General features: G+C 41.5%; 1 protein-coding gene across 1 annotated transcript in view; it reads left to right on the forward strand.

Annotated features, from left to right (window-relative positions):
• ATF6 (activating transcription factor 6) overlaps positions 1–26737 on the forward strand; it is a 243267-nt gene extending 216530 nt beyond the window's left edge. Inside the window, exon 16 of the mRNA XM_083156669.1 lies at positions 24095–26737. Within this exon, the coding sequence (XP_083012795.1) occupies positions 24095–24303 (209 nt within the window). The 3' untranslated portion in view covers positions 24304–26737. The remainder of the gene's footprint in view (positions 1–24094) is intronic.
• The last annotated feature ends 1168 nt before the right edge of the window (positions 26738–27905 follow it).

Below are 27905 nucleotides of genomic sequence, written 5' to 3' on the forward strand. Positions count from 1 at the left end.
AAAGTGGATTTGAAAAGAATATTCTATTTCATGGTGACTGTGGTCTGTTAGAGGATTTGGAACTTACTTTTGACTGGAATCAAGTAAGGTCTGAGAAGTGGAACCTTGGAAGCCATTCTTTTTCCGTTCTCTTTGAGCATTGCAGACTAGTTTTAAGTCTATTATCATTCTTAACAAATGTGTCATATGGAAAGTTTTCCAACTTCCTATTTCAGCTAGTACTGGAAGTCAGTTTTATTTTACTTTTGATTAAGCACAATTCTTTATACTGTACTTCTTTATAAAATGTTTTGTCTCATTCCGAAGCACAATGAAAGAATTGTGATCAATTACAATTTAGCTTTCTAACTAGTAAAATGTTTTATGCAACTGTTAAGTGTTTTAAGGCTAAATTCATGAAAAGCTCTGACTAAATACAATGACACACTGAAAAAATATTCTAGTACATGGCCAATAAGTTTCATTTTAAGCAAAACAATGGAGAATTAACAACATTTTTGAATTGGACAGAAAAATTTAATATGAATTGCTTTTTGTATTGAAGCAGCTGCTTAGGCCAAATGTTATACACATAATGTGTGGGACCCAATATAGGAACTGATATGTCCACATACACCTATCCTTCATATGCTACAAGTCGAGTTACGCATTACACGTCATCTCCATGTGACTCTGTTGCGCTGATCGGGGCATCTTTGCATGCAACTTTTTCCATTATAATGGATCTTATTCGTAAAATGGAGTGAATAGGGTGAGTTGTTTTCGGCAATCTTAAAATCAATTATAAGCACAGAATGTCAGCACATTTGCAACAAATAAACATTTTTTCAATTATTTTAAACCTTAAAAATCAAAAATGTACATTGATCTCTCAAAATAAGTTATGTACTCTACATGGGTAGGGTTGCCACCTCTCCAGGATTTTCTGGATTCTCCCTGAATTGGTGGCAACCCTCCAGGACGTTTTTGCAGTCTCCCGTATTCTGGGATTCTCCCGGAATCCGGGTGACTTTGAAAGCCTCCACAGCAGCATCCCAACTGAGTGTGCACACTGTCAGGGGCATAGGGAGGGTGGTTCCAGCGGGTGCCAGAAAGGCGACAAGGCATGCACAGTGTGCCTCAAGCACTTGCGAGTTGCTGCCCGCCCCACAGCTCCCTCTACCTCCAGAAATATTTAAACTGGCCCGCGGGAGAGGATGGAGGAGCACCGTGCAGCCAACAGCTTAGGATGCTGCAGCAGCGCTTCCTTCCAAACTGAGCCTCAGAGGAGAGATAAGCCGGCTGCTACTGTGTATAAGTCCCAGGGCAGAGCCGTCTGTGCTCTCAGCTGAGGAAATGGTGAGGCCAGTGTTGAGGGGGGATTTGTGTGTGTGGACGGTCAGTGTTTGGGGCAAATATGCATGTTAGAGAAGTGAGGGGGTGGGGGAGGTTGCTATGAAGTTGTCACTGGTGTCAGGGTGAGGGGAGGATGTATGAGGTATCTCTGTGTAGGAGTTATTAGTAGGGGAAATGTGTTATTAAATGAAACAATAGACTTCAATACATGTCTGCATTAGAGGCCACGCCCACTCTTCTAAAGAGGTCATGCCCGTTTTAAAAAGTCACACCCTTTTTTTCCGGGAGCACACACGAACATGAAGTTGTGTGTGTGTGTGGGGGAGGGGGGGGGGGGATTTCCAGGAATCGAAGATGCCTGATGTGGCAACCCCATACATGGGTAATGGCATATGTTACTTAAAAAGAGTCCTCATGACTATTCTATATTCAAACCCTCTGTGCACTATAAAGTAATATTAATTGTCTACCTGCTAATGTATTCAGTTTTAATCTTGCTGTTAATGCTAGTATTGTTTTATACCTTGATTTGGTTTTAATAAAAAATATACATAAAAGGGATGTGCACACATTTCAAACCGTTTCATTTATGTATGACAGGATGTTTATGGTATTACATTTTCTGCTTCTTCCTGATAAAAATAAAGAAAAATTTAAATAAGAAACTAGACCTGTACAAAAATATGGTAAATCACTCTCCCTGTGGAGGGAGATGGCAAAAAAAGTTAAACATTCTGTAGGAATAGAAACTATTTTTATTCTCGAAATATTTAGCATGTAAGCAGCCCTTCCCTTTCCACTAATGTACTGGAAGTTTCTACCCACTTACCCTGATAAAATCAAACATTAACTTTTCCTAACATCTTCTAATTCGCAGAAGACTTGTACTTTCTGAATATTACATTGTTTCCTCACCAGTTTGCATTGTTGTCAGTTGTCCAGGTCATCCATCCACCTTACATACTCGGTCCCTATGTTTTTTCTGCAGTAATTGGGAGCAAAAATGTTCATGCTAGTTTGATACACCTTGCTGTGCATTTGTGTGAGAAACGCTAATTGGATAGAATGGCAGCAATCCAGTCAGTGGGTTTGACACAGGCATCCACTAAGAAGGAAGAACAAGGCTTCACGCCAGTCAGCAGGTCTTCCAAATCAATTCTGCTCTGGTGTGTTTGTTTAAAGACATCCTGTGTAGCTTTGGCAGTTTCTGTCCACATTGCAAAGAAATGCAGACCACTTTCATTACCTCGCCTGCAGTTGGCAGCTTGTATACATTAGTTACAGCTATGCCATATGTCAGGAGTTACAACCGTAAAACCCAGGGGTGGATTAAGGTGTGTGGGGGCCCTGGACATCAAAATTGTGGGGGCCCCCACAGACACTGCCCCCCGGGCAGGATCCCGGCAGCAGATGGGAACTAGTAGCGGTATTGGCTACTAGTTCCCATCCGCTGCAGGGACCCTGCCGCTGACTTTCTATCTGCGGCAGGAACCCTGACACTGACCGCCCAGACTTCTGCAGGGACCCCCTGCCCGTCTGCGCTCTCCGATCCCACTGCTCAAGCACGGGCCGAGTTTGGGAGCCCCGGGGCGACCGCCCCTGTCGCCCCATGCTTAATCTGGCACTGGCAAAACCAATACAACATTTCAATATTACTATTTCAGTAAACTGCACATAAAATTCTATAATGAATTCCCTAGCTAGGTATCTGCAAGTGGTTACAATTATGTAATCCCCAGCATGGCACCAGATTTCAAACAAAGCAAGAATGCACCATTGAGTACAGCCCATCAAAATGATGGAACAACATAACAGTAATGTCAGTGCTGGCAGCTGTGCCTGCCCGAACTGAGCAATGCTTAAATTGCTCAGTCGGGCACCATCTAATGTCCGTCAGCACAGAAAACACTTTTTTAATATATTTTTTATTATGCAACAAATTTAAAAACATTTCATATTACATTTGACATTTTGCCTTTTTTTTTCTTTTTTTCATCATACATAAATGGTAATAGGCAACAGTATGTCAATTCATATATACAAATACAGACAGAATCACAGAAAACACTTGAATTCACCCCATAGAAATGAGGAGCAGTGATAACCTTTTATTATATAGGACACATATAATCTTATTGCTACAGAATACCATTTTATTTGAATAATTCCTTTGCATTTTCTCTAGTGTCACAACTTGTGTAGGTATTACAATATACCTGTTCAGAGTAGCTGACTTTACTAATCCAATAAAAATTAGACTGTACCATAGAATGCAAATTAGACCATGTTGGTGTTGTCCATGCTGTTAGGTGTAAATGGTTTTAGTATATGTCACTCAAGATTTTTCAGGCAATGCATTGTACTGTGTACTCTTTCAAAAAAATATCAGTGTCCATATTATCATACCCACACTTCCATCCACACTAAGCTTGGTGCCAGAGACCTAAATAAGCCGCTAAAGAAACATAAAATTTGATGGCAGATAAAAACCAAATGGCCCATTCAGTCTTCGCTTCAGGATAACAGTGGATAAGGTATTCGGGTGTTCTAAGCCAACAGTGTGGTTCATGGCAGCTGGTCTTTGTTGTTCCCTGACAATCCCCTGTGCTCACTCTGTTGCAACTTCCATGTCTGGCAGTTGCTTGGCAATGAGCACCACAAGGGATATTGGTCCTGGCACTTCCTAATCAACCTGACACGGATTGTAGGCGATTTCCTAGCAATGTGCGGTGCAGGGAATCTGGGTCCCAGGATGCTGTTGTATAATAATTTACTGCCACAAACTCAATGGCCTAATGTATGGAGGCTTTTAGACCTTTCAAATGGTTTTTGGTCACTGTGTCTATCTGAAGAGTGTCAATACAAATTTGCCTTTACATTTCTGGGAAAGCAATATGTGTTTGTCCTAGGGCTTCCATAATGCTCCACAATTTTTTTCATACTGCAATGAGAGATGTCTCATTTTTCCAAACATGCAACTGATACATTCAAACCTAAATATTCTGTTTCATAAAATACATTTGTACTCCTAATAATAATTGAAATCACACTTGGGCATAATCATAATTCACTTTTCAATATTTGTGCTGCTCCTGGTACTAAACAATATTTTGTTTATGCAGTTACATTTATGGTAACAGTAACAGGGTGAGGGAATTTGGATTAGTTTGGGGTTTGGGCTGGGTGTGAAGGTATTAGAGAGAGGATTTCTCCCAGTTTAGCAGTTTGGGCGAAGATATCAGGATTAGGGGATATGATAAGGTAGATGTTAGGCAATTGGTATTAGGTCCATGGATAAGGTATTAGGGTTAATGTTTAGTTAGGGTAGAGATGCTCTGTCTTGGAGTTGATGGGATTGTGGTTTAGTTGTCTTCTAGACAGTGGGGTTTAGTACAGGAGGCATATGGGAAAGACTAAGAACAATAAAATGTATACATTTACACACTATGCAATAAAGGCAGGCAAGATGCACGATAACGGTGGATGGATGCATTTTTGGCCACTAAGGGAATCCTATAGATATGATTTACTCAAGTCAGTATTTACAAGTTAGATAGGTTGAACTTGATGGACTAATGTATTTTTTCAGCCTTAGTTACTATGTTAAGAGATTGTTAACGATATAGCTAAAGTACATATCATTAAGTGTGTCAGAACGATATAAAGATGCATACTCCTCGGGTCGTAATCAACCACCTTTCTTGTCTGTACATGTAGTAAATGTTGCCTATGTCATTTATGACTAGGTGCATAATATTCAGTATGTACAAACGATAGATACATTTTTCATAAAACAAGATAGTCAGTGTTAAAGCAAACTATCTTTATTGTTTGAAACTATTCAGTGTGTATACACTATGGGCCTTATTCTAGTTCACTCTTTCTGACAAAATCCTTCTTAGGGGGGCAGATGTAACTTGTGCAGGGAGAATTAGATTTGGGTGGGGTTTTACTTCAAAGTGAGATCTATATTGTAGTGTAAAAATAAAGCAGGCAGTATTTACCCTGCACAGAAACAAAATAAATCACCCAAATCTAATTCTACCTGCACAAGTAACATCTGCCCCACCTGCCGTGCACATGGTTTTGTCCATCTAAGAAGGATTTTGTCAGAAAGAATGAACTAGAATAAGGCCCTATATCATTCATTCTGTGGCTCTAGTGAGTGCAAGAGAAATTGTTAATGACATCATTAGCTGCCTTTATTGCATAATGTGTATGCAGGATTAACAATGCTTTAAATCTAATAGTAAAATGTAATATAAAATAACTAGAAAACGCTCTGAATGAGAAAAAATGATTATAAACAACCCCAATTGCCTACTTGCCCCAGCTAGGCTAGAAATTTTTTCCATAGCATAAATTTGCTAAATAGCATCCCATTTATCTGGGGGAAAACAAAACTCAATGCCTTAAATCAGTCTGGTGTATGCAGATTGTAATACATTCTAACTTACCCAAAACAATAATTAAGACATAAAGTTTCATGCAAAGCGATTATGACTGCAAAATTTGTGCATGCTTAAAATTGAATATGTATTATGCCTTTATTCAGAGTCTAACATATCCATATATGGCTGCACCGCCCCTATGCAGCCACTTATAGGAGCATCTGCCATCATTATCAAAGCCCTTGTTCTTGGTTTAAGAAATCCATCTGAAGTCAGTAGTGTCTTGTCATCCACTCTGAATAGTCTGCCATTTCATCTAAACGTCTAGGACATGTCCATGGCTGATATACCCTAAGTGTAACTACCACTGTACCACCCAGTTATATGTATACCTGCAAGTGAAGATTGGCTGATACTCATGGTGCAGGAGTGGGGGTAAGAAGCACATATGGGAAGAGGAGATGATAGGAGGGAGGTGGGTACAAGATGCATTCACAGTCAGAGTCATGCTTTGTTATGCAGGAGGTTTGCAGGCAGAAGCATGTTGAAAGGGGTGTAGGGGATAAGTAGTTCGGGATCCAGGTATACCTAGGTTGGGGTTAGGTCATACAGGGTGGGGGTTATTGGGGGGGGGGGGTGGCTTTTCAGAGATTTTGCTTTATTAGTATTGAGAAGGTTTAATTAGAGTTTTGTTAGTATTTAGATGGGCACTGATTTATTTTCTTTTTCTCAAATTATGATTTAAATGCAACGTATTGTTGTCTTTATTTACAATTACACCGTGTCACAATTTGTTAGGGTGCACTCACCTCAATATCCACTGCTCTGACATTTTACACCCTTATCCTTATATTGTCTGCCCGAATGGCGCTTTCGGTGTATAGGTATATACTTATCCTATATGTGGAGTGTTATGCTTTAGTATACTGCTTCTAGTGTTAATGTACTGTATGCTTTACATCCTCTGTAAGTACACTCGTGTGGAAATACTTGACACTGTTGTTTATATACCCTTTGTCTATATATCGCTATAATGACTGTGCCTGTATATTTAGGTTCTGTAATCGGTAAAACTTAAATAAAAAATGACTCAATTTAAAAAATAGGAGACCTAAATGATATGGGTGGGGGTTTACCAGATTATGGTGATTATGAACGCCTGTAGGAAAGGTCTTTCAATCCTTTAAGGGCCCTCGGTTCTCCAGATAAAACCTGGGTCCCAGGCGTTTCACAGATCTCCAACTCTGGATTCCTCCTTCCCATACACAGCACTCCAACCTCCTGCAACGCGTATCGGGAACTCCTTGTCCCTTCGTCAGGCAGTGAGGTAGGAGTTAATCCTGTTGTTATATTTATACCCAGATTATAATTCACTTCCAGGTCGGGGGTCATATACAATCATACATAAAAAAGTCTCTTTAAAACCTCTAATTTAATACCCAGGGCCCATATCCTCTAGGGCGTTAAGGCAGTTACAATGTCCCTATAGATGTGTTTGTTTTTTGAAACATATAAAAGTCCAGAATGACTTTGCGGCCTTTGGAACGCACAATCTCGTTCCCTATGGACCGCATCGCCATTTTACTGGAAGCCGGAAGTCGTCCATCGCGGCCTGCGCAACGCAGTTTAGTTCCCTGTGGACCGCATCTCATTTTTACAGGAAGCACGAAGTCGTCCAGCCCTCCATCGTCTTCCGTGTTCTCCGGCTTTCTGTGGACGCTAGATTTCCTGGGACGCAACTCCATATATGTTTCCTGAACTCAATGGAACGCACAGCCATTTTGTTCAGTCCCCTTCCTCTGTTCAAAATTACAGGCCCATAGCGCTACTTAATACTGACTTAAAATTGTACGCCAAACTGGTCGCTAATCGAATAGGCCCCTTACTTCCATCCCTCATTAAAAACGATCAAGTAGGTTTCGTGTTAAACAGACAGGCCCCTGATAACACGCGCAGAGTGATTGACGTCATGGCACACTGCTCAGCAAACAAGGTCCCTCTCCTGGTCCTCTCCTTGGATGCCGAGAAGGCCTTCGATAGACTCCATTGGGGCTTTATGGAATTGGCCTTAGAGAGATTCGGCTTTCAAGGTTGGATTCTTGATTCTATTCTGGCCCTCTACACTTGTCCCTCCGCCAGGGTGTTCTCTAATGGCTGCTCTTCTGAGAGCTTCCAAATTACCAATGGCACTCGTCAAGGGTGTCCCCTTTCCCCCTTAATTTTCGCATTGGCCATTGAGCCCTTGGCGGAGCGTATAAGATGTGATGACTCTATCCTAGGCCCTTCAATTGGTAATATTTCTCATAAAATCAGCCTGTTCGCCGACGATGTCCTACTGTGCATCCTGGACCCCATCCATTCACTTCCTGCTTTACATAAGGTTTTACAAGAGTATTCGGAGGTCTCTTACTATAGACTTAATACTAACAAGACGGAGGCTCTCCCACTGGGCCTTTCCCTTGATGCGGTCACTGAGTTGAGAAAAACATACAATTATTCATGGCAGTCTAGTTCCTTAAAATATTTAGGGATACATTTAGCATCTGGAAAGCATGTTATTGACTGTAACTATAATCCCTTGTTGAAGGCGTTTTCGAATTTAATTGGGGATTGGATGCTACAAGACGTATCTTGGCTCGGGAGAATCGCCGCTGCCAAAATGGTGTTATTACCAAAATTAATGTATCTTTTTAGAGCTGTCACAAGGCTCCTCCCCCAGATCTACCCTTCAAAAATTCACTCAGCTCCTAGGTAAATATATCTGGAGGGGAGCTAGGCCTAGGATAGCTAAGAAGACGCTGGTCAGGCCTAAGAAGTCTGGGGGAGTGGCCTTTCCAGATTTAGATCTCTATTTGGCTGCCTGTGTTCTAAATCAGATTAGAGACTGGACTGCACCTGTTGCCCAAAAGCCCTGGGTGTCCTTGGAGAGTTCCTACACACACCCCATCCCTCTAGCTGACCTTCTATGGCTCCCTCCCTCTATTTCACGTGGTTATACATCTAGGTGCAAAGCTATTCAATCCTCACTAGAGGTCTGGCACAAACTAGTTGACTCTACAGAAAGGGCAACCTTCCCAGCCCCCCCCCCCTCTATCACTCAAGGCCCTTAAGGCACTAATCCCTATCCCCCAACTAGACAAGTGGATCAATCTGGGCATATCCTCTTTGGGAGATTTATACACAGACGGACATTTGCGATCCTTCTCCGATCTGCAGAATAGCTTCACCATTTCAAAGAGAGATTTCTTCATTTACCTACAACTCAGAAGTTGGCTTCAATCTCACCTACACACCCTAGTTAAATCTCCCTATTTTCCGTCTAGCTCAAAAGTTTGGTATGTGCTCCCTCCCACAGAGGGGGAATTGCTAGGTGGTATTCTTACTTTCTCTCCTCTCGGGATAGTGCTGAAAACGCCTCCCAGTTGAGCTGGGAGAGGGATTTGAATAAGTCATTCTCAGAGGAGGAATGGGATGTTATATTCGAGTCATGCTTTAAGATGTCTCGTCGTTTGCACCATTCTGAGATGTTTTTTAAACTTATTCACAGGGCTTATTTCACCCCAGATAGGCTTCATAAGATCTGGCCGACTGTTTCAAATTTATGTTGGAGGAAGTGTGGACACGTGGGGAATATTTTCCACATATTTTGGGAATGCCCTGAACTACGACCTCTCTGGGCGGAGGTGTTCCAGAGGTTAAGCTCCATATTAAAACGTCCTCTTTCATTAGACCCGACCCTAGCATTGCTCCACATTTTCCCTCCCTCTTTGTCTACAGCTGACAAATACGTTGCTGGACATGTGTTGATTGCGACAAAAGCTGTCATAGCTAAGCTTTGGAAATCGGATGCAACCCCAAGTATAGACTCCATCTTCAAGAAGGTTCATAAACACTACATGTTCGAAACCACAGGGGCTACCTATTCCAGTGCCCCAAATTCACTACGTATGAAGTGGTTTGGCTGGTCCACCTATTGTGATGTAGTGGGCCATTCTAATCTGGTTAGCGATGCTCTAGACGTGTCTATCCTTGTCTCTTAAACCCATCTCCAGTGTTAAGCGGTAGTGGTTATTGTTAACATTTAATACACCTTATTGCTCCTGTGTTGGACAGCATCTTTACTGGATCAAATACTGGCATGTTTGTTTTCTTGAAGTGTTATTTGCCCATATCGTTGAGAGCGTCTTTTCATAGGTAAATATTTACAACTATGGTGGCAATATTGTATCATTTAACTCCCCCCCCCCCCAGCCCCTCCCTTTTCTTTTTTTTTGTACCCCTTTCCCCCTTAAAAACTGTCTTGTCTGGACGACATTTCTCTTAATAAAAATTTTATGTGAAAAAAAAAAAGGGGGTGAACGTCACTTATGAAAAGTGAAGGCTTAAGTACATGTGGGGAGGGGCGATATGAGGGGCAGAGGCACATTTGGGGAGGTAGGAGGAAGAGGCACTCATGGGAAAGTCTAAATTATTGGTAACTCATAAAAGCAGGTGAAGGAGGAGTATTAAATAGGGATCGGTGGTGACATATCTAAAGAATGAGCTGTGAAGTTTCCTGAAGCCTTCTTTGAGAGCACAGCTACTGCAGTACCACTCTTGGCCATTATGTGCACCGTAGAGCACTTCACTAACTGAAATTGTCACTCCTCAAAATCCTAGCAATTCTCAAGATTAGGGACAGACAAATGCTTACCAGGAACTTAATTTGATAATATACTGTAAATAGATAGATCATTTTTAATTTGTACCATCAACCTCTAACTCCAGCAGAAGCGTCTTTATTATCAAAAGGGTTGGGGTTTATTCCCACCTGTACATCAATTATTTTGATTGGTGACCGTATAATTTACTACTGTCAATTTATTGACCACATATTTTTAGTATGGCGTAAAGATGTACAGGCCTTTTCATCTATGATATAATATCTTTACACACTTGAAAGCCCAGTCAGATTCACTTCAGCCATAGATCAAATACAGATGAGTTTTTTGGATGTGGTTATTTTTTTAAAAGATGGTAAATTGACTTATACGCTGTACTGTAAAGCAACAGATAGAAATACACTTTTATTGACAACAAGTCACCATCCTTATGCCCTCAAGAATAGCCTACCAATTTCTCAATACTTGAGACTTAAAAAAAAAAATAACTCTGAGAATGACCTTTTGTGAAGCACAACTACAGGTGGTGAAACAGAGATTTCTACATCTTGGATGCAATACAAAATTGGTATTTTGTTGTTTCACAAAACCAGTTTCAGCAACATGCAGAACAAAAATAAGAAAGATAAGAACACTGGTAGTCTTCTGTTGGGTGTCATATGTGATACTAAACTCCATAAGGTCCAATAGATGGTACGACACCACTGGCCACTGTTCAGCTCAGACCCAGACCTTAAAGAAGTATGTTGGCAACCACCACTTCTGAGTGTTAGGAGAGGTCCAACTTTACAGGATCATCTATACAGGACAAGTGCAGATTTTGGTGCTAAGCGACCAAGCACATGGTTGCAGGAGAAGAAAGGCTCCTTTCGCTGTTTAGGCTGTATGACATGCCGTTCTATGATGGTGGGGAATTTGTTTGCACACCCATGTACAGGAAAGCGCATTATGTTGAGACACAGGTTGACTTGTCAGATGGACCACATTGTGTACATTCTGCAATGTCCCTGTGGTCTAACGTATGTCGGTAAGACGACAAGGACATTCCGATAACGCATGACCCGGCATAGGTCTGACATTAAGTTGGCACTGATGATAGGCTCCACTGATTTGCCAGTGGCTCTTCATTTTTTGCAGAATAACCACCAGATTATGATGCTTAAGTATATGTTTATGGATGGAGGGTTCCCTAAAGAAACTGCATCTATCCACAGCAGTATCTCTCAAAACAGGGGTAGCTTTAGCTTCGGTGGCCAGAGCTTTAAGAATGTGGTGTAATGCGCTTCATACAGATATTGAAGAAAAGTTCTCAAGACAATATATATTAAAAAATCTGGAGGTCATTCAGAAATCGGTGGAATTCCTGTGTGAGGCAACCATAGATGTGACTTAATTTGCAGCAAGAGCAATGTCGGCAGGTGTAGTGACTAGAAGGGCATTGTGGTTACGATCTTGGTCAGCAGACTCTAATTCCAAGAATCGCTTGGTTTCCCTGCTTTTCGAAGGGTCTTTTCTATTTGGCACTAAATTGGATGCCCTGATTCACAGATTGACAGGAGGAAACTCCCCCAAGATAGAAAGAATAAATTCCCATATCCAGGAAACCCTAAACAGATGTTTAGAGAAGCCAAGTCTTATAGGCCAGGTAGACCATACAGTCAGAGGGGTACTTTTGCTAACTCCAGACAGTCCTTTCGACAGAATTATAGAAGAAGTGGCAGACAATGACAATCAAAGAGTTCCTCCAGTGGGAGCCCGATTATTGCAATTCCCAGATGTATGGGATTCGGTGATTCAAGACAGATGGGTACAGAAAATAGTTCGAGACGGTTATTTGCTGGAATTCAGCAGAGTTCCCAGAAACGATTATTTCATGCGGTCAAGAAAGCCAAGATCTACGCTGGGAGAGAGAGAGTTGAAAAAGATTGTAACCAATCTCCTGACCATCAAGGCCATAGAACATGTTCCAGAAAGCCAGATGGGAAAAGGAATGTATTCCAATCTCTTCCTAGTAGAAAAGAGCACAGGGGGGGGGGGGGTTCAGGACGATTACAGACTTGAGATAGTTGAATCCGTATTTGGAAGTGAAGAAGTTTGTATGGAGACAATGAAAACCATAACAGCAGGCATAAGAAGAGGGGTTTTTATGGTATCCCTCGATCTAAAGGATGCATACTACCATATACCGATTCATCCACAACATCGGAAGTTCCTCAGGTTCGCTATAAAACAGAAGCATTACCAATTCACATGCCTACCTTTTGGTCTCGCCTCCTCCCCAAGAGTGTTCACAAAGGTGCTAGTTACTTTAATAGCAGTCTTAAGAAAGAAAGAAAGGAATTCTTCTTTGGCCATACTTAGACGATATCCTCATCGCGGCATCATCCAAGCAGATACTACTAGAACACCTGCAAGTAGTGGTCAACGTTCTACGAACGCATGGTTGGATATTGAATCTACAAAATAGCCAATTGAAGCCCACTCAAAGAATCAAGTTCTTAGGGGTGATGATAGACTCTGTAAAATTTCAGAAGAGAGGTGTGCGAAAATCAGAGACTTCTCACTTTCCCTGATCAAGTCAAAATCAACATCATTGCAAAAATGTCTGAGTTTGTTAGGGATGATGTCGTTCCATGGTCTCAATGGAGAATGAGGACATTCCAATGGACAATCCTTCCATTTCTAAAGAGAAAGGCTGGCAAAGCTCTGAAGATAAACCTATCCTTAAGGGTAAGAAAGTCTCTTTCCTGGTGGACAAGCAGAGCATTGATAGACAGAGCGACTTCCTTACAGTCTCCGAAGTTTTGGGTAATTACAACCGACGCAAGTCAGTTACGTTAGGGGGCCCATTGCGAGGGAGAAGCAACACAAGGGGCGTGGTCAAAAGAAGAGGGCATGAACTCATCAAATTGCAGAGAAGCCGAAGCGGTCTGGAGAGCAGTGAGGGCTTTTTCTCAGAGACTCAGAAGAACACACTTAAGGATCTTCTCAGACAATACCTCTGTAGTAGCATATATAAACCACCAGGGAGGTACCAGGAGCAAGTCTATCATGGAAGTGGTTGCAAGAATTCTAACCTGGGCAGAGGAGAATTTGAATTCAGTGACAGCCATTTATGTGCCGGGAAACAGAATGTCCTAGCAGACTTCCTCAGTCGGAACAAGATTCTCCCTGGAGAGTGGGAGCTGAATGAAAGAATATTCAAAGAGGTGACCGACCGGTTCGGCACACCAGAAGTAGACCTCATGGCCACACATCTGAACAAAAAGGTGAAGACCTACTGCTCCAGGTATTATCTTCCGCAAACCTCAGCAGTAGATGCTTTCTCCAAACAATGGACGTGTCGACTGGGTTATGTATTCCCCCCATTTCCCTTGATACACAAGGTTCTAAAGATAATCATGGACGACAAGATACAAGTGATAGTAATCCTTCCGTTCTGGCCCCGAAGGGCATGGTTTTCAACAGTACTGAGGCTAGCAGTGCAAGACCCATGGACCCTGCCAATAGTTCCAGATCTTCTATTGCAAGGACAGATGTTGCACCCAGATCCAGCAGCCTTAGCTTTGATGGCGTGGAAATTGAGAGGAGCCATCTGAAGCAAAAGGGTCTCTCAGAACAAGTGATCACACTATTACTTCAAGCAAGAAAGAAGGTATCTTCTGTGGCCTATTACAGAGTATGGCGCACTTTTATTAATTGGAGAGGTTCGAAAGAGGCAATACAAGAAGTCCCAACTTCTGAAGTTTTACAATTTCTACACAAAGGGTTTGTGGATGGTTTGGCCAACTCAACGTTAAAAGTACAGATTTCAGCCTTAAGTATATTGTTAGAGAGGAAGTTGGCAGAAGAACAACTCGTCATCAGGTTTTGCAACACAATAAAGAGAATGAGACCCCCAATAAGATCTCTTGTGGCCTCTTGGGACTTGAATTTATTACTAAAAGCTTTGATGAGACCTCGTTTGAGCCGTTATGTGAGATTTCACTGAAATACTTAACCTGGAAAACTGTGTTCTTGGTTGCTATTACATCGGCGAGGCGAGTGAGCGAGCTGCAAGCTCTCTGGGCAGAAGAGCCTTACCTGAAAGTGTTGTCAGATAGGATTGTTCTAAGAACTAAACCGCATTTCCTCCCTAAAGTTGTTTCCGAGTTTCATCTCAATCAAGAGATCTCGCTACCTACATTCTATCCTGAACCCAAAGACAAGGAAGAGGAAGTCTTGCATCATTTAGATGTGGTAAGAAGTATTACTACATACTTGGGAAGAACAGAAGAGTTCAGGAAAGTGAAAAGTTTATTTGTAATCCCAGACGGGGCTAGAAGAGGATTAACTCCTTCAAAGCAAACTATCGCAAGATAGATAAGGGAAGTCATCTTGTTTGTTTATAAGATGTAAGGAAAAGAAGTCCCGGCGATTATCACAGCACACTCCACACGGGCCACTGCTACATCATGGGCTTTGAAGGCGAAGGCTTCAATCAAAGATTTGTGTAACGCTGCTACATGGTCCTCAAGCCATACGTTTTCTAGACATTATGAGCTGAATGTGTCTACACCTCGATTCAGAGGAAGAGTTCTTCATACTGTAATAGATTATTAAAATCTTTACAAGAACTTGAATTGGCCCTCCCTTGTATTTTAGCTTTGGTATTTCCCAATGTGTAGCCTGCCATGGGATCGTAGAAGAAAACATTGGATTATACTTACCGATAATTCCTTTTCTTCTTAGAGACCAAGGCAGCCATTATTTGCCTCCCTTATGTTCTTTTTTCCCAGAGCGGAAGGAGACACTCGAAAAGACACCAGAAGAGGGGAGGAGCAGGGATTTATACCCAAGAGAGAGGAGCCTGGGAAAAAAGTAACCTGTCTAACTACAAGGAAGGGGATGATATCCCAATGTGTAGGCTGCCATGGTCTCTAAGAAGAAAATGAATTATCGGTAAGTATAATCCGATGTTATATATATATATATATATATATATATATATATATATATATATACATATACCCTGGCACCTCATATTTAAACATAAGGGCATAAGCCAATAAATACTGTCCAAAGGGCGGTACTTGTCTATTTTGGCGGCGCGCATCGCATACCATAAGGTATGCGATGCGACGCGATATCGCGCGATATTGTACAATGCCATACAATTTTTAAATTGTATGACATTGTATATGGCATACAATGCCATACAATGCGATGTGATTAAACATTGTATAAGCACCCTAATGGGTGCTTACAATGTTAAATGCACCCCCACACCACCCCCCCCCCCCCCCCCCCACTATAAACGTGAACCCGAAGCGCGGCGAGCGCAGCCCGAAGCGTGGCGAGGGGACGCGGATACCTGTGAAGCCCGCGAGGGGACTCCGATACCTGTGAAGGTATCCGCGTCCCCTTGCGGGGCTCGCCACGCTTCGGGCTCGGTGGCTCGCTGCGCTCGCCACACTTTCTATTCTCAACTCCACGCTGATGTGGATAGTGGGTATGAAAAGGTCGGAGGACGCGCACCGCCGCCCCTCGCGGGCTCGCTGCGCTCGCCACGCTTCAGGTTCACGTTTATAGTGGGGGAGTGGCGTGGGGGTGCATTTAACATTGTAAGCACCCATTAGGGTGCTTATACAATCTTTCATCGCATAGGGGGCAAAAATCGCGTCGCATCGCATGCCATCGGGTGCATGGCATGCGATGCGATTAAAACATCGCGCAATGGAGATCGGGGCGCCGCCAAAATACACAAGTACCCAAAGGGCATACAAGCATATAATTCAAGGACATTTAGTATAGCATCTCACATAATGACAGGCAATCTGAGCTACAGTGAGTAACAATACAATAGCATGGTGACAGATAATGTTACAGCATGGAACAGGTGCAATGCTCTTCATTGTGTATATGGCAGAGTGGCTGCCAAGACAGTGTTGTCAGTGTTCTGTGGGACAGTTGACTTTGGGTATCGGCCTGGGGTTCTATAGGAACATTAATGACACATTAATGAGGAATTCTACAAAAATGGTGATGAGGATCGGGGATTAAAGGAAGCAGGTCAGGGGCAAGATCTCATTTAATTCATACAGGTGTACAGTTTAGAGTCAAATCCTCCCTCGAATTAGGCTGTTCATAAAATAAGTTTGTATTGATGAATGCTTGATCCAGGCTGGTGTACAGTTTAAAAATGGTTCAAACAATGAATTATCTTTTGTTAAAGTTGTTATGAACTGTTTTTGAACACATTTAGCCACATTGGAAGCCATATCCAATCTTCATATTCTAACTGGTTTAAATAATATTTTTATTTATATAGTTGAGCAGGAAACTATGCAGAAATTAAGTCCTATAGACAAAACGCTCATGTGGCCTAATTCCTTGTTTTGTACTTAGTGCAAACAATTGGATATACTCAGGGCTATTTTTTAGCAGGCTCCAGCAGGAACTGAGGCCCTTATTCTAGTTCACTCTTTCTGACAAAATCTTTCTTAGATGGACAAAACCATGTGCACTGCAGGTGTTACTTGTGCAGAGATAATTAGATTTGGGTGGGGTTTTACTTCAAAGTGAGATCTATATTGCACTGTAAAAATAAAGCAGCCAGTATTTATCCTGCACAGAAACAAAATGACTCACCCAAATCTAATTCTCTCTGCACATTTTAAATCTGCCCCCCTGCAGTGCACATGGTTTTGTCCATCTAAGAAAGATTTTGTCAGAAAGAGTGAACTAGAATAAGGGCCTCAGTTCCTGCTGGAGCCTGATGAAAAATAGCCCTGGATATACTGTATATCAAAATGATATAAAACTCACCAACTATTTAACTCCTATGTTTATTTGGTGTGGGGACTAATGTGCATGATCGATACATGGTGTATTCAATGCTTTCTGCGAGCTGTGACAGCGAGCAGGGCTGCCTGCCCACTGTCACAGCTCACAGGGTCAGTATTCAACTGACCCCCTGCCACAAGCCGTTTTCCCCCCTTGCTAGGTTTATGGAGGTTTATGGAGTTTATGGCTCCCTGCATTAGCCACGAGCCTCGCTGTTTGGGGGAATCATTGTTGTCCTCTGACATTGCAATGTTCTGGGATTCTATTCAGTGTGACTTTAGACAGGTAACATTCATATATTTAATGTGAGGATAAAGCTGTCGGTGACCGTTTAGCTACCACGGTGTTTGTCAGCCACAACATGCCTACTGTACAGTAAAGCTTTTTGTTCTATGTATTGGTTGTCAGTCCTTTCTAATGAATTATAAACGTCGTTTGGAGACTTATTTTTTCATAGCAGAGATGCATCTTAAATACAGCATTGTCCAAGCATGTTACATATGGAAGAAAGTCACCAGAACACACTTCTCACATATGGAAGAAATTAAACATCTGTTCATTAAAACAGTGTGTCATTTACTAATCATTATTATTGTTTCATGATTCACAAGTGTAGTGTTTGTCTCTTTTCCAAATGTTTCTATTCATACTGTCATCCTGTTAACTATTATAATTTCTTCATAAACGGTGTAAAATATTTAAATGTGTGTACTCCATATTCTGCTGCCTGGTTGTCCATAACTTCTTATTATGTTCTACTTGTGAACAAAAATTACTGGGTTGAATGCACTTATTGTATTTATCTTCAGTCTCTTGAGTCTCTTGAACATCTGTGAAACCAGTATTGATGTGTACAGGGCTTGTACCCTAGTAGTCACTAGTTAAAATGTAATCCAAGTGCTGGTGAACTTAAAACCAGGGGAAAACAGACATTGGGTTTCCACTGATTTTAGGATAATATTGGGCATTCACAGTCTGAACTGCTTGAGCCATAGATGGGGTACCCCCACCATGGTTCAAAACCAGCCCCAGGCCAGTTATCACTGGGTTTTCCGAGGGCAGAGGAGTCTGGATAGAAGCAGGATAGAATTGCGTACAATTAGAGTACAATCTGGGCACTTTGCGAAATCCCTTTCCTGCTAATTAACTATTTCCTCTCTCCCAAATACAGTATGATGGAATTACCAGGGCTAGCAATAAATAAGCAGCAAGACATTGAATGCAAATCTGTGCACTCAGCTCTGCTTTTGTATTCTTCCTTCTGGAATTCCCCAGGTCTCTGGGAATAGTCTCAATCTTCATTATCATTACATTCCTGCACTGGGTGGAGGTATAAAATGGAACTTTTTTTTTTATAATATTAATCTAGAGTCCCACAGCTGTGTTGGCTGTTATTTGTACATTTCTCTACTTAGAATTGAATTTTATTAAGTGAAGTTGAAAACCAGTTGTCACAAAGCAATATGCTTGGTTCATTCTTTTATCCACCTTTCAGTCATGGGCATAAAAAAAATCATGTACTGTAACTTTTTTTTTTTGTCAGCAACACACTTAAAGTTAATTGATTATTGGATATAACACTGTAGCTATTCAGGTGTATATGAATTTTATTTATAAAAAAATAAAATAAGTTATGCTTTATGTAATGTATACTTTAATTAAAGAATTTAAGGTTTTTAGATATACACATTTATATTGTGCTTTTTATTACTTTTTATTTGTTATATATTATTGTAAAATAGGTTTATTAATAGCGAATAACACCTCACGGTGTAGCAGCTGCACATTTGCTGCTATCTTTTGTGTTCAAGGTCTACGGTAAATGCGTGCACACTGTGTCAGTTCAAAGTATTTATTTTCAGACATTCTGCTGATCTACAATGAAACAATATACCTAAAAGGCATGAAAACATAACCTATAGTAAATCAAATAATAATCAATAGTTCAAATAATAGTAGTGCATCAATTAAGTGTGTAATTGGTACCAGCTCATGAGTTTGATATGGTGCAGTGGTTGGTTGCACTTGTGGACACAAAAGCATAAAGTCACTGCAAACTTGCGGTTAGGGTGGGGTATTGGGTAGATGTTAGAACTGGTGGTAGGAATAGGTTAATGTGTGGGGTGAGCACAGGATCCCACCACTCGACCAGCAAACAGTATATATAAAGCAGCTGAGACCGTTATCTGCCTCCTTCCTCCTCACCCCCATCCAGTGGTGCAAGTAGGAAAAAAATCCTTAGTCCTTAGTGATCCTTAGTGGTGCTGTGTGCATGCGCCAAAGGCACGCACCGAAAAGGAAAACATGGAATAAGGGGCGTATCAACCACAGATGGGAGAGTAGGTGTACAGAAAGGAGAGTGAGACCACAGTGGGGACACAGTGAGACCATAGATGTAGGGGGACACAGTGGGGCCACAGGGGGGAGAGTGAAGGACACAGGGAGCAGAGTGTGGACATTACTTTCTGCAACCATGAGGCTATCCTTTACTTATTCTGTGTCTTTGGAGTGGATACATTTATCACCTTACCAAACATGTAGATGACATATATGTTTGGGGTCTCTTACCATCATTTAGCTGATGCTGGAGTCCCTCAGACTGTCATGATTTTTCTCCCGGGTCCAGCCCTCTCTGGGTGCTGGGTGGCTCCTCTTCACCGGTAGCAGCAAAGACAGAAACACGGCCATGATACCGCTATACTATCAATGCCCAGAGGGGTACTGGTGGAGCTGGGGCTATGGTAGCCAGAAGGTGCACACTAATTAGTGCTGCCTGCTCGCCACATGTATGTTGGAGGCACAGCGTTGGAGAGAGTGCACACTGGGGATGGGCACAGAGGACAGGCACAGCCGGGAACATTGCTGCTTCCCCACCTTGTCATCGGCCGTTACCATGGGAAAAAGTCATTCTCAGCCAACCAGTGGGCTGTTATGCTGTGGTTACTAATTTTAAAGTTTTGAATGCAGCTGTGGGACGAGTAGTATGGCATACCAGCTGCCAATCTATTAACTATACGTCATATCGGTCTGTACCACCATAATTTCACCTCTGTCCCCATCATCTGATCCCCCTGGCAACAAATGTGGCCCCTTATGGTTGGGGGGAGAAGGTGAATCAGTCCAGCAGTAAGCGTCGAGACCCTGTGTGGAGTGAGCAGTGCAGTGACCATGACCATTTGGTGGTACTTGCATCTGTTTCCTGCTTACTGCTGCTACTTGGTGCTGAGTCCTGGGATGGTAAGTAACCTGGGGTTACAGAATACTATATGGAGGACAGGGTGCAGAGCATGCAATATATGGTGGGAGCATTTTTTCGGGGAGGGGGTGCCCTATATATAGGTGGCACTGTATGTGCACTGCAGTGTGTATATAAGAGCGATATATGGTGGGGGGGTACAGTAAATATAGGGGCAGTATATGGAGCGGGGTTTGTGTATGCATTTATCAGCGGTCCACCATACAAAAGGAGCCACTCTCATTAGAGCGGCTACTGGCGATATAATTGCCTGATTGGACCATCAGGGAGAGAAGCCGGACTGGGATCAGGAATCATATGGGGGAAGGAGATGGGGGGGGGGGGGACGGAGACATAGACAAAGTCCTGGGACATAACAAGGGTATAATCGGGGGTAACTCTCAGGGTGCATCAGGGATGTCATGTAATAAAATGTTATGTTGTAACAGTCACGTTACCCCATTACAGTTCTTAGGTACAGATGATCTTAGTATACGGGAAGGAGGGAATGACAGAGGAAGAATTCCCAGAACTATAAAGAGGGCAGGCAGTGTGCATGGTGGGGAGGCCTGTAGAGAGTCTATTGAAGGGGAGAGGGGAAAGAGGAAGCTAGTAAAGAATTCAAATGGGTCCTGGGGTGAAACTAATCACAATATTAGAGCCATATCTAAAAATAAACATAAATTAAAATGCTTACTGGCTAATGCAAGAAGCTTAGTGAGTAAAATCGGGGAGCTAGAAACGGTGATCGGTAGGGACGACTACGACATCATTGGTATTACTGAAACATGGTGTAATGAGTCGCATGACTGGGCATTAAACATGGAGGGATATACACTCTACAGGAAAGACTGGGAAAATAGAAGGGGCGGGGGTGTGTTCCTATATGTAAATAATAACTTAACATCATGTGAGAAAAATATGAGCACAGACCTGGAAGACGACAACTCGGAGACAGTGTGGGCAGAGATAACCGACAATAATAAAGAAACAAAAAACAAATTTATAATAGGGGTATGCTATAGACCGCCAAATATAAATGAAAGGGAAGAGTCTCTTCTTTTAAACCAAATCAAACAAGCATCAAATCAGGGTCAGGTATTAATTATGGGGGATTTTAATTTACCCGACATTGATTGGGAAAACGAAACAGGTAAATCAGCAAGAAGCAATGGGTTCTTAAGCTTACTTAAAGACCAGTTTATTACACAAACGGTAGAAACTCCAACTCGTGATGAGGCACTCTTGGACTTCATATTAACAAATAACACAGACTTAGTTTCAAACACAAAAGTAATTGAACAATTAGGGAACAGTGATCACAATATGGTTTCACTGGAAATCAACTTCAGTAAATGACATCAAAAAGGATCTGCAAAAATACTAAACTTCAGAAAAGCGAACTTTGAATTATTCAGAGAGGTGGTAACGGCTGGCTCATTAAATGCGTTCAAGGCAAAGTTGGACAAACATTTACTGGAGAAAAACATCCATGGGTACAAATAAGAAATATAATTTGTCTGTAAAATACCAGAACCTACCAATTCAGCAATGGATATCTATACCAGGTTGAACTAGATCAGGGGTTGCCAACCCGCGGTTTTCGAGCCGCATGCGGCTCTTCTCTACCCTGTGTGCGGCTCCCTCCCTCCCTTGCCTCCTGCGTCTGGTAGCACAGCGTGACGGGCTGCGGCTGTGATGATGCGGCAAAGGCACGCTAGGCGGGTCTGCGTTCCATATGTGTTACGCCCCCAAGGCCGGACTAGTGGGTTCTGCCACAACTCCACTGTCCTGCACAATCCTGCCTGACCAGGAGGTGACCGGCAAATGACGCATCAGAGTGGGCGCGTCCATTAGAGATCTGAGACGCTCGGCTGTTAATAAGACATCTGCCGGCTGAGTATGGTGAGTGCGCACCTGACTTTATTGCTTGACAGGCGGGATTGGGGTGGACAGTGGAGTTGTGGCAGAACCCACTAGTGCGGCTTTGGGGGCATAACATAGATGGAACGCAGACCCAGAAGGAGGTCTGTGCATCCATATTAGATAATAAAAGTTAAAACATCAATGATCAGTGGCTATATAAATATCTTAATGTTTGATACCGGCGCAGTAGTTTGGATATTCGGTTTCCCTCATTTTAGTAGGTGTATTAGGCATGTGTATTAGAGTAAGGAAATTTGATCTAATGAATGGTCATGTGACCCTGTGATTAAGTGATGTCAAATGAACACCAGAAAGGTGTTTAGCTCATTACAGGCCTATATAAGCTGGTCCAGGTGGCCAGGGACTGTGCCTTGAATAAGGGCCCTGTGAGGGTCCGAAACGTTGGAGGAAATATGCAGTCATTTTAAATAATAAAATACAGAAAATCTGGTGAGTCCATACCTCCCAACATGACCCTCTCCAGGAGGGACAGAATTTTCTGTTTCTGGACTTCTCTGTTAATTTATGACTGCCATCACCTGTTTTAAACAGGTAAATTGATAAGAAAGGCGTTTCACCACAGGTGATGGCAATCATACATTAAAAGGAAAGTCCAGAAACAGAGCATTGTGTCCCTCCTGGAGAGGGTCATGTTGGGAGGGATGTGAGTGCCTTGTCCTTGAATTCGTATCCCAGCAATGGATTAATGGTTACTGTGAGTGCACTGGAAATGGACATATATATATTATATTTACACATACGTCCTTATATATACCTCCTGAAAGCAGCATTTTGAGGTAACATCCTTTATTCAAGCCCGCCGAGTGCCGTACTAGACATTAAAATGGGGCGTGGCCTTCGGGGAGCTAGGCCACGCCCATTTTTGAATGGTCGCGGCTCTTTGTCTTAACAGGACAAATTTTGGGGCTCTTTGTCTCGGATGGGTTGGCCACCCCTGAACTAGATGGACGCAAGTCTTTTTTCAGCCTTACCTACTATGTAACTATGTTAAAGCCCTCCAATCATCTCCCTGCTCAACCCCAGCCAGCCTGCCTGTCTCCCTGAAGCAGGGAAGCCTTCAGTCCCCACTGCCTTGGTGACAGGGACGCGCAAGTGAGTGAGCCACTCACACATCCCTATCAGCCGGTTGGTTTGCCAATATACAACACCTTGATATATTATACTTGATATATTATTACCACTGTTTCTATATTTTACTTGATTTATTAACCCTAATCTGAATAAAAGAGACAAAACAGAAAAAAATATGAAAATGTTGCTAGTGCACTACACGTACTGTATGCAGATATATGTATGTCTATCTTCATATATGTGTATGTGTTTAGATATATACAGATATAAATAGATATTTCAAAATATAAAGTTGGCTTTGTCTTGATTAATTCCATTGAGCAAAAACATTGTCATATAATTAAGTGGTGAAACACAAACAAGTGTAAATTTTGCATGAGTGCTCATATTGCATCCACAGATCAAATGTAGAAACATAAAATTTGAGTATAGAAAACAATCACTTGGCCCATCTAGTCTGTTTGTTGGTTCATCTTCGATAAAGCACACCTAAAATATACATAATACTAATCATCCCTGTTAAAAACAGGATAGCAGGTATTTAGGGTGGGGGTATAATTGTTCATTAAATTTTACCAGACAAGGTTTTTCAGTTGATATAATGTTTATTTATTTTATTTTTCTTGCAGCAAATGTGATTAATGGACAGGAGTATGAAGTGATGATGCAAATAGACTGCGAGGTGATGGACACACGGATTTTGCATGTTAAGTCTGCTTCTATTCCTCCGTTCCTCAGAGAGCATCGAGAGAACCAAACCAATTCGTTTTACAGCTCTGCACCCTCAAGATCAGAACAGGCCCGCGTTGTAAGCACATTCGCTGGGTCTCCATTATAACATGAGGCCTTTATTTAAGTCGCTTGCTGTCTCAAGGATCTACCGAGGATTTTCTGAAGGATTCCAACTGTAGATGTGTAAGAAGGACATCTCCCCATGAAAACAGTAGTAGAGAAAGTAACTAAATATAATCTTACTATATCATTACTATTACTTCATGAAACTCTTCATAGCAAAGACACTTTTTGGAAAATAGTTCACTAAACAGATATTTGTTTAATACATAACATCCAGTGCTCGCAGCACTAATGTACATTATATGCTCACTGAAATCTTGTCAAAAGTAGTTTTGCTCATACCATACATCACATTCAAAGCATTCTGTTTCTTTGATATTGAATTTTTTATTTTTCAGCGATGCTTATACAGACAATATTAGTGTCTAAATCGGCTTGTAAGAATTAGATTTTCTCAGATAACGATCTTATGTTAGAAATAAGTACAAAATAATATTGAAACCTATTTAGTATCCTGGTAGGTAATACACAATTAGTTTGCAAAAGGGAAACCTACTGCAAGTCCCTAGAAATGTTAGTACAGGTTGAGTATCCCTTATCCAAATATCCGTTATTCAAATTATTCCGAAAACCATAGTTTCAAAAATGTACTGGGGACATCTGTAACTGGCACTACTGGGGAAATAACATGTAAGTGGCACTAAATATGTGCAAGGACATGATTGCTTGGCATTCCAATTCAGTGTCTGAGATTGTACACAAACTTTGTTTCATGTTTGATGTGCTTATACAACATAAATGCAAGATATCACCAGATACCTCATTCAAATATAAAAATATTCCAAAATATGGAATAATCCTTTACCCAAAATTCTTCTGGTCCCGAGCATTTTGGATAAGAGATACTCAACCTGTATCTCAATGGTGTGTGTGTGTGTGTGTGTGTGTGTGTGTCTCTAATCTTATTTTACATTGTTTGGTTACTATCATATTTTGTTATACAATACCACAGTTTATCACTGTGTGTGCACTTTGGTCAGTCCGTGTAAAACATCTGCCTTAAATCCTTTTTTATGGGTCAAGAAATTTTTTGATGTTATCTGTGTGAGGATGATATTCTGGTGACCAAACCTTTGTCACCAGAGATTTGAGGCTGTATTTGACTAAGCTCTAAGAATGAAACTTGTAAACTTCATACGTCATAACTGATGTTTTGCTGCCTTCCAGGTTTGCCCTGCTTATCAATATCTGAAGTGTGTGTTTAAACTGAAATTTGTTACCTTCACATACTGTATGTGTACAGTACTTGTCCTGCTGTTTGTATTATTGCACTATAGTATATGTCTTTTAATCAAGAAATTCTTGTGCTTTATGTAAAGTAAAGGTGTCTTAAGAGAGGAGGACGAGACCCGTTTGCAGCCTCCTCTGGCCGGCTCCCCTCCTCTCTGCTGGGAGCAGTAGGGTGTGAGCACTAGAGCACTCAGACTCCACTTCACATGCACACATTCCCTGGAAAAAAAGCCATTTTTTACAGGATCTTGGCAGCGTCCCTGCTGACGCCGCTAGACTCCAGCGGGTAATTATTGGAAAAATGGGTGCGGTGGAGGCCCCCAAGGGACTGCCCCTCATAGATCTGCCACTGCAAAAGTGTGAATTTTTAGTAAGAGGTGTTTCACATAGCAACCAATCAGATTCTACCTATTGTCCTCTAGAGCAGGGATGGGAACCTTTGGCACTTCAGCTGTTGTTGAACTGCATATCCCAGCATGACTTGCAACAGTTTTAGCATGGCAAACTGCAGCAGGGCATGCTGGGGATATTTAGTTCAACAGCAGCTGGAGGGCCAAAGGTTCCCTATCCCCACTCTAGAGGGTGTTAAATAAGTTATATATAGAATCTGATTGATTGCTATGGACTAAATTTCTCAGTAAGTTTACCCCTTAGTGTGTGGAATTGGTGCACATTACACACCGTGGCCTTGGTACCCATGGGGCTTTTAACTTCTGATAAGTGATTGTGCAGAGATATGAATGAGGGGACCGGACCAATTGGATTGCAGTTTGCAATTGGTCTTCCTACTCATACACCAATACTGACTCTTATGCATCAACCTGTGGTAAACGGATATTGTGATATTTTCACAATGAGAGCAAAGGCTGTGTTTGTGTGTATTATATAAGTCCTTATTTTTTATATTTTTTATATGTTTGTGTTAATGTGGTAGTAATTTACTGTAAGTAATTATTTGTTTCTTTTTAATTTCCATTTGTAATTCTCATGTAAAAGCTGTTTTTCTCCTCATTACTTGGCAATAACACTGACATGAGTAAACTTGTTTTAAGACTCACTATAAATTTTAAATAATTTCTTATTTAAAAATAAACGTATGCAAACACTTTGGAAGCATAATAACTACAGCTGTAATTGTGCAAATGTTTCAGATTGTATATTTAAATAAATTTCTTGGTGAACAGAAATTGTGTTGATTTTTGTTATAAAATTTGGGATATTCAATTACAGAAGAAACATCAGGAGCAAAATATGATTTCTCCAATATTTTGGGGGGCTAAAAATTATTACAAAAACACAATGGTTCAGTGAAACCTGTGTGTTTTGGTGAGAAACAGCCCTGTTTTCAGGATATGTTTTGCCTGCAGGAGGCAGAAGAAACAATCCCTGATAGGCCATGGCTCGCGATGGCTTATTCGATTTTTTTAGATTGCCTCTGGTGTAGCAATTACCGGATTCAATTAGCTGCAGTGAATTACTGCATGGGTCCAGATACTTATCCTGATTCCTACAGTATGTGTTATTGGCTGAAAATGGGAAGTTATTTCAGCTTTTAAAACACTATGTACACAATGTGTTCCCATAAAGTTGTGAATGGTTTTCTACAGTGACATACTTTTGGGGGGGGAAATCATATGAAGCAAACCATGTTCAAAGAATTGTGCCATAACACAGGCTCATGTATTTATGGATGTTGACATTTACAATAGTATGGGATTATTTGCTGTTGCTTGTGCTAAAATGCTTTTAATACTTGTGGTAAAATACAAGCAAAAGTACAGGGTAAAGCGCTTGGTATTTAAATTATTTTAAATTTCATTTACAAAAATGATCCGCCTATCTCTAGTCCCCTGCAGCAATTGATGGGACCCTCTGTGTGGGTACCCAGATAAAGGGGTGGTAGTAGAGTAGGAAATACAATTGCACTGGGGAACGTGAGGTCTGAGGTATACTGAACAGGTCTGTGATGTATATAGCTGGTAGAAAAAATTGATTGATCTGGATACAGGTGTGCGTTATATTAAAAATAGTTTTACTATTAAACAGTCACAAACATAATAAAAAAAGAATATATGGTACTTGTTTAGTTTCACGGCGGCAGCTCTACAGTACGCTAAGTTTGAATCCTGGCAGCATGCCAACGTCTGTCTTACTTCTCTAAGCTACGTTATCAGCGTAGCGCCGGCAGCAGCACTACTCTCAGTTTATTTTAAACTACGTTATCATTGTAGTCCAATGGCTGCCTTACTGCTGTAGTTAATTTGAAGCTACGGTATGAGCGTAGCAACATTATCAGCGTAGCTCATAGCCTGGCTTGAACTACATTGTCAGCGTAGTGACTCTGAGGCAGCCCCG

This window comes from Crinia signifera, chromosome 8 (genome assembly GCF_055691185.1).
Source record: "Crinia signifera chromosome 8, ASM5569118v1, whole genome shotgun sequence".
Lineage (NCBI taxonomy): Eukaryota > Metazoa > Chordata > Amphibia > Anura > Myobatrachidae > Crinia > Crinia signifera.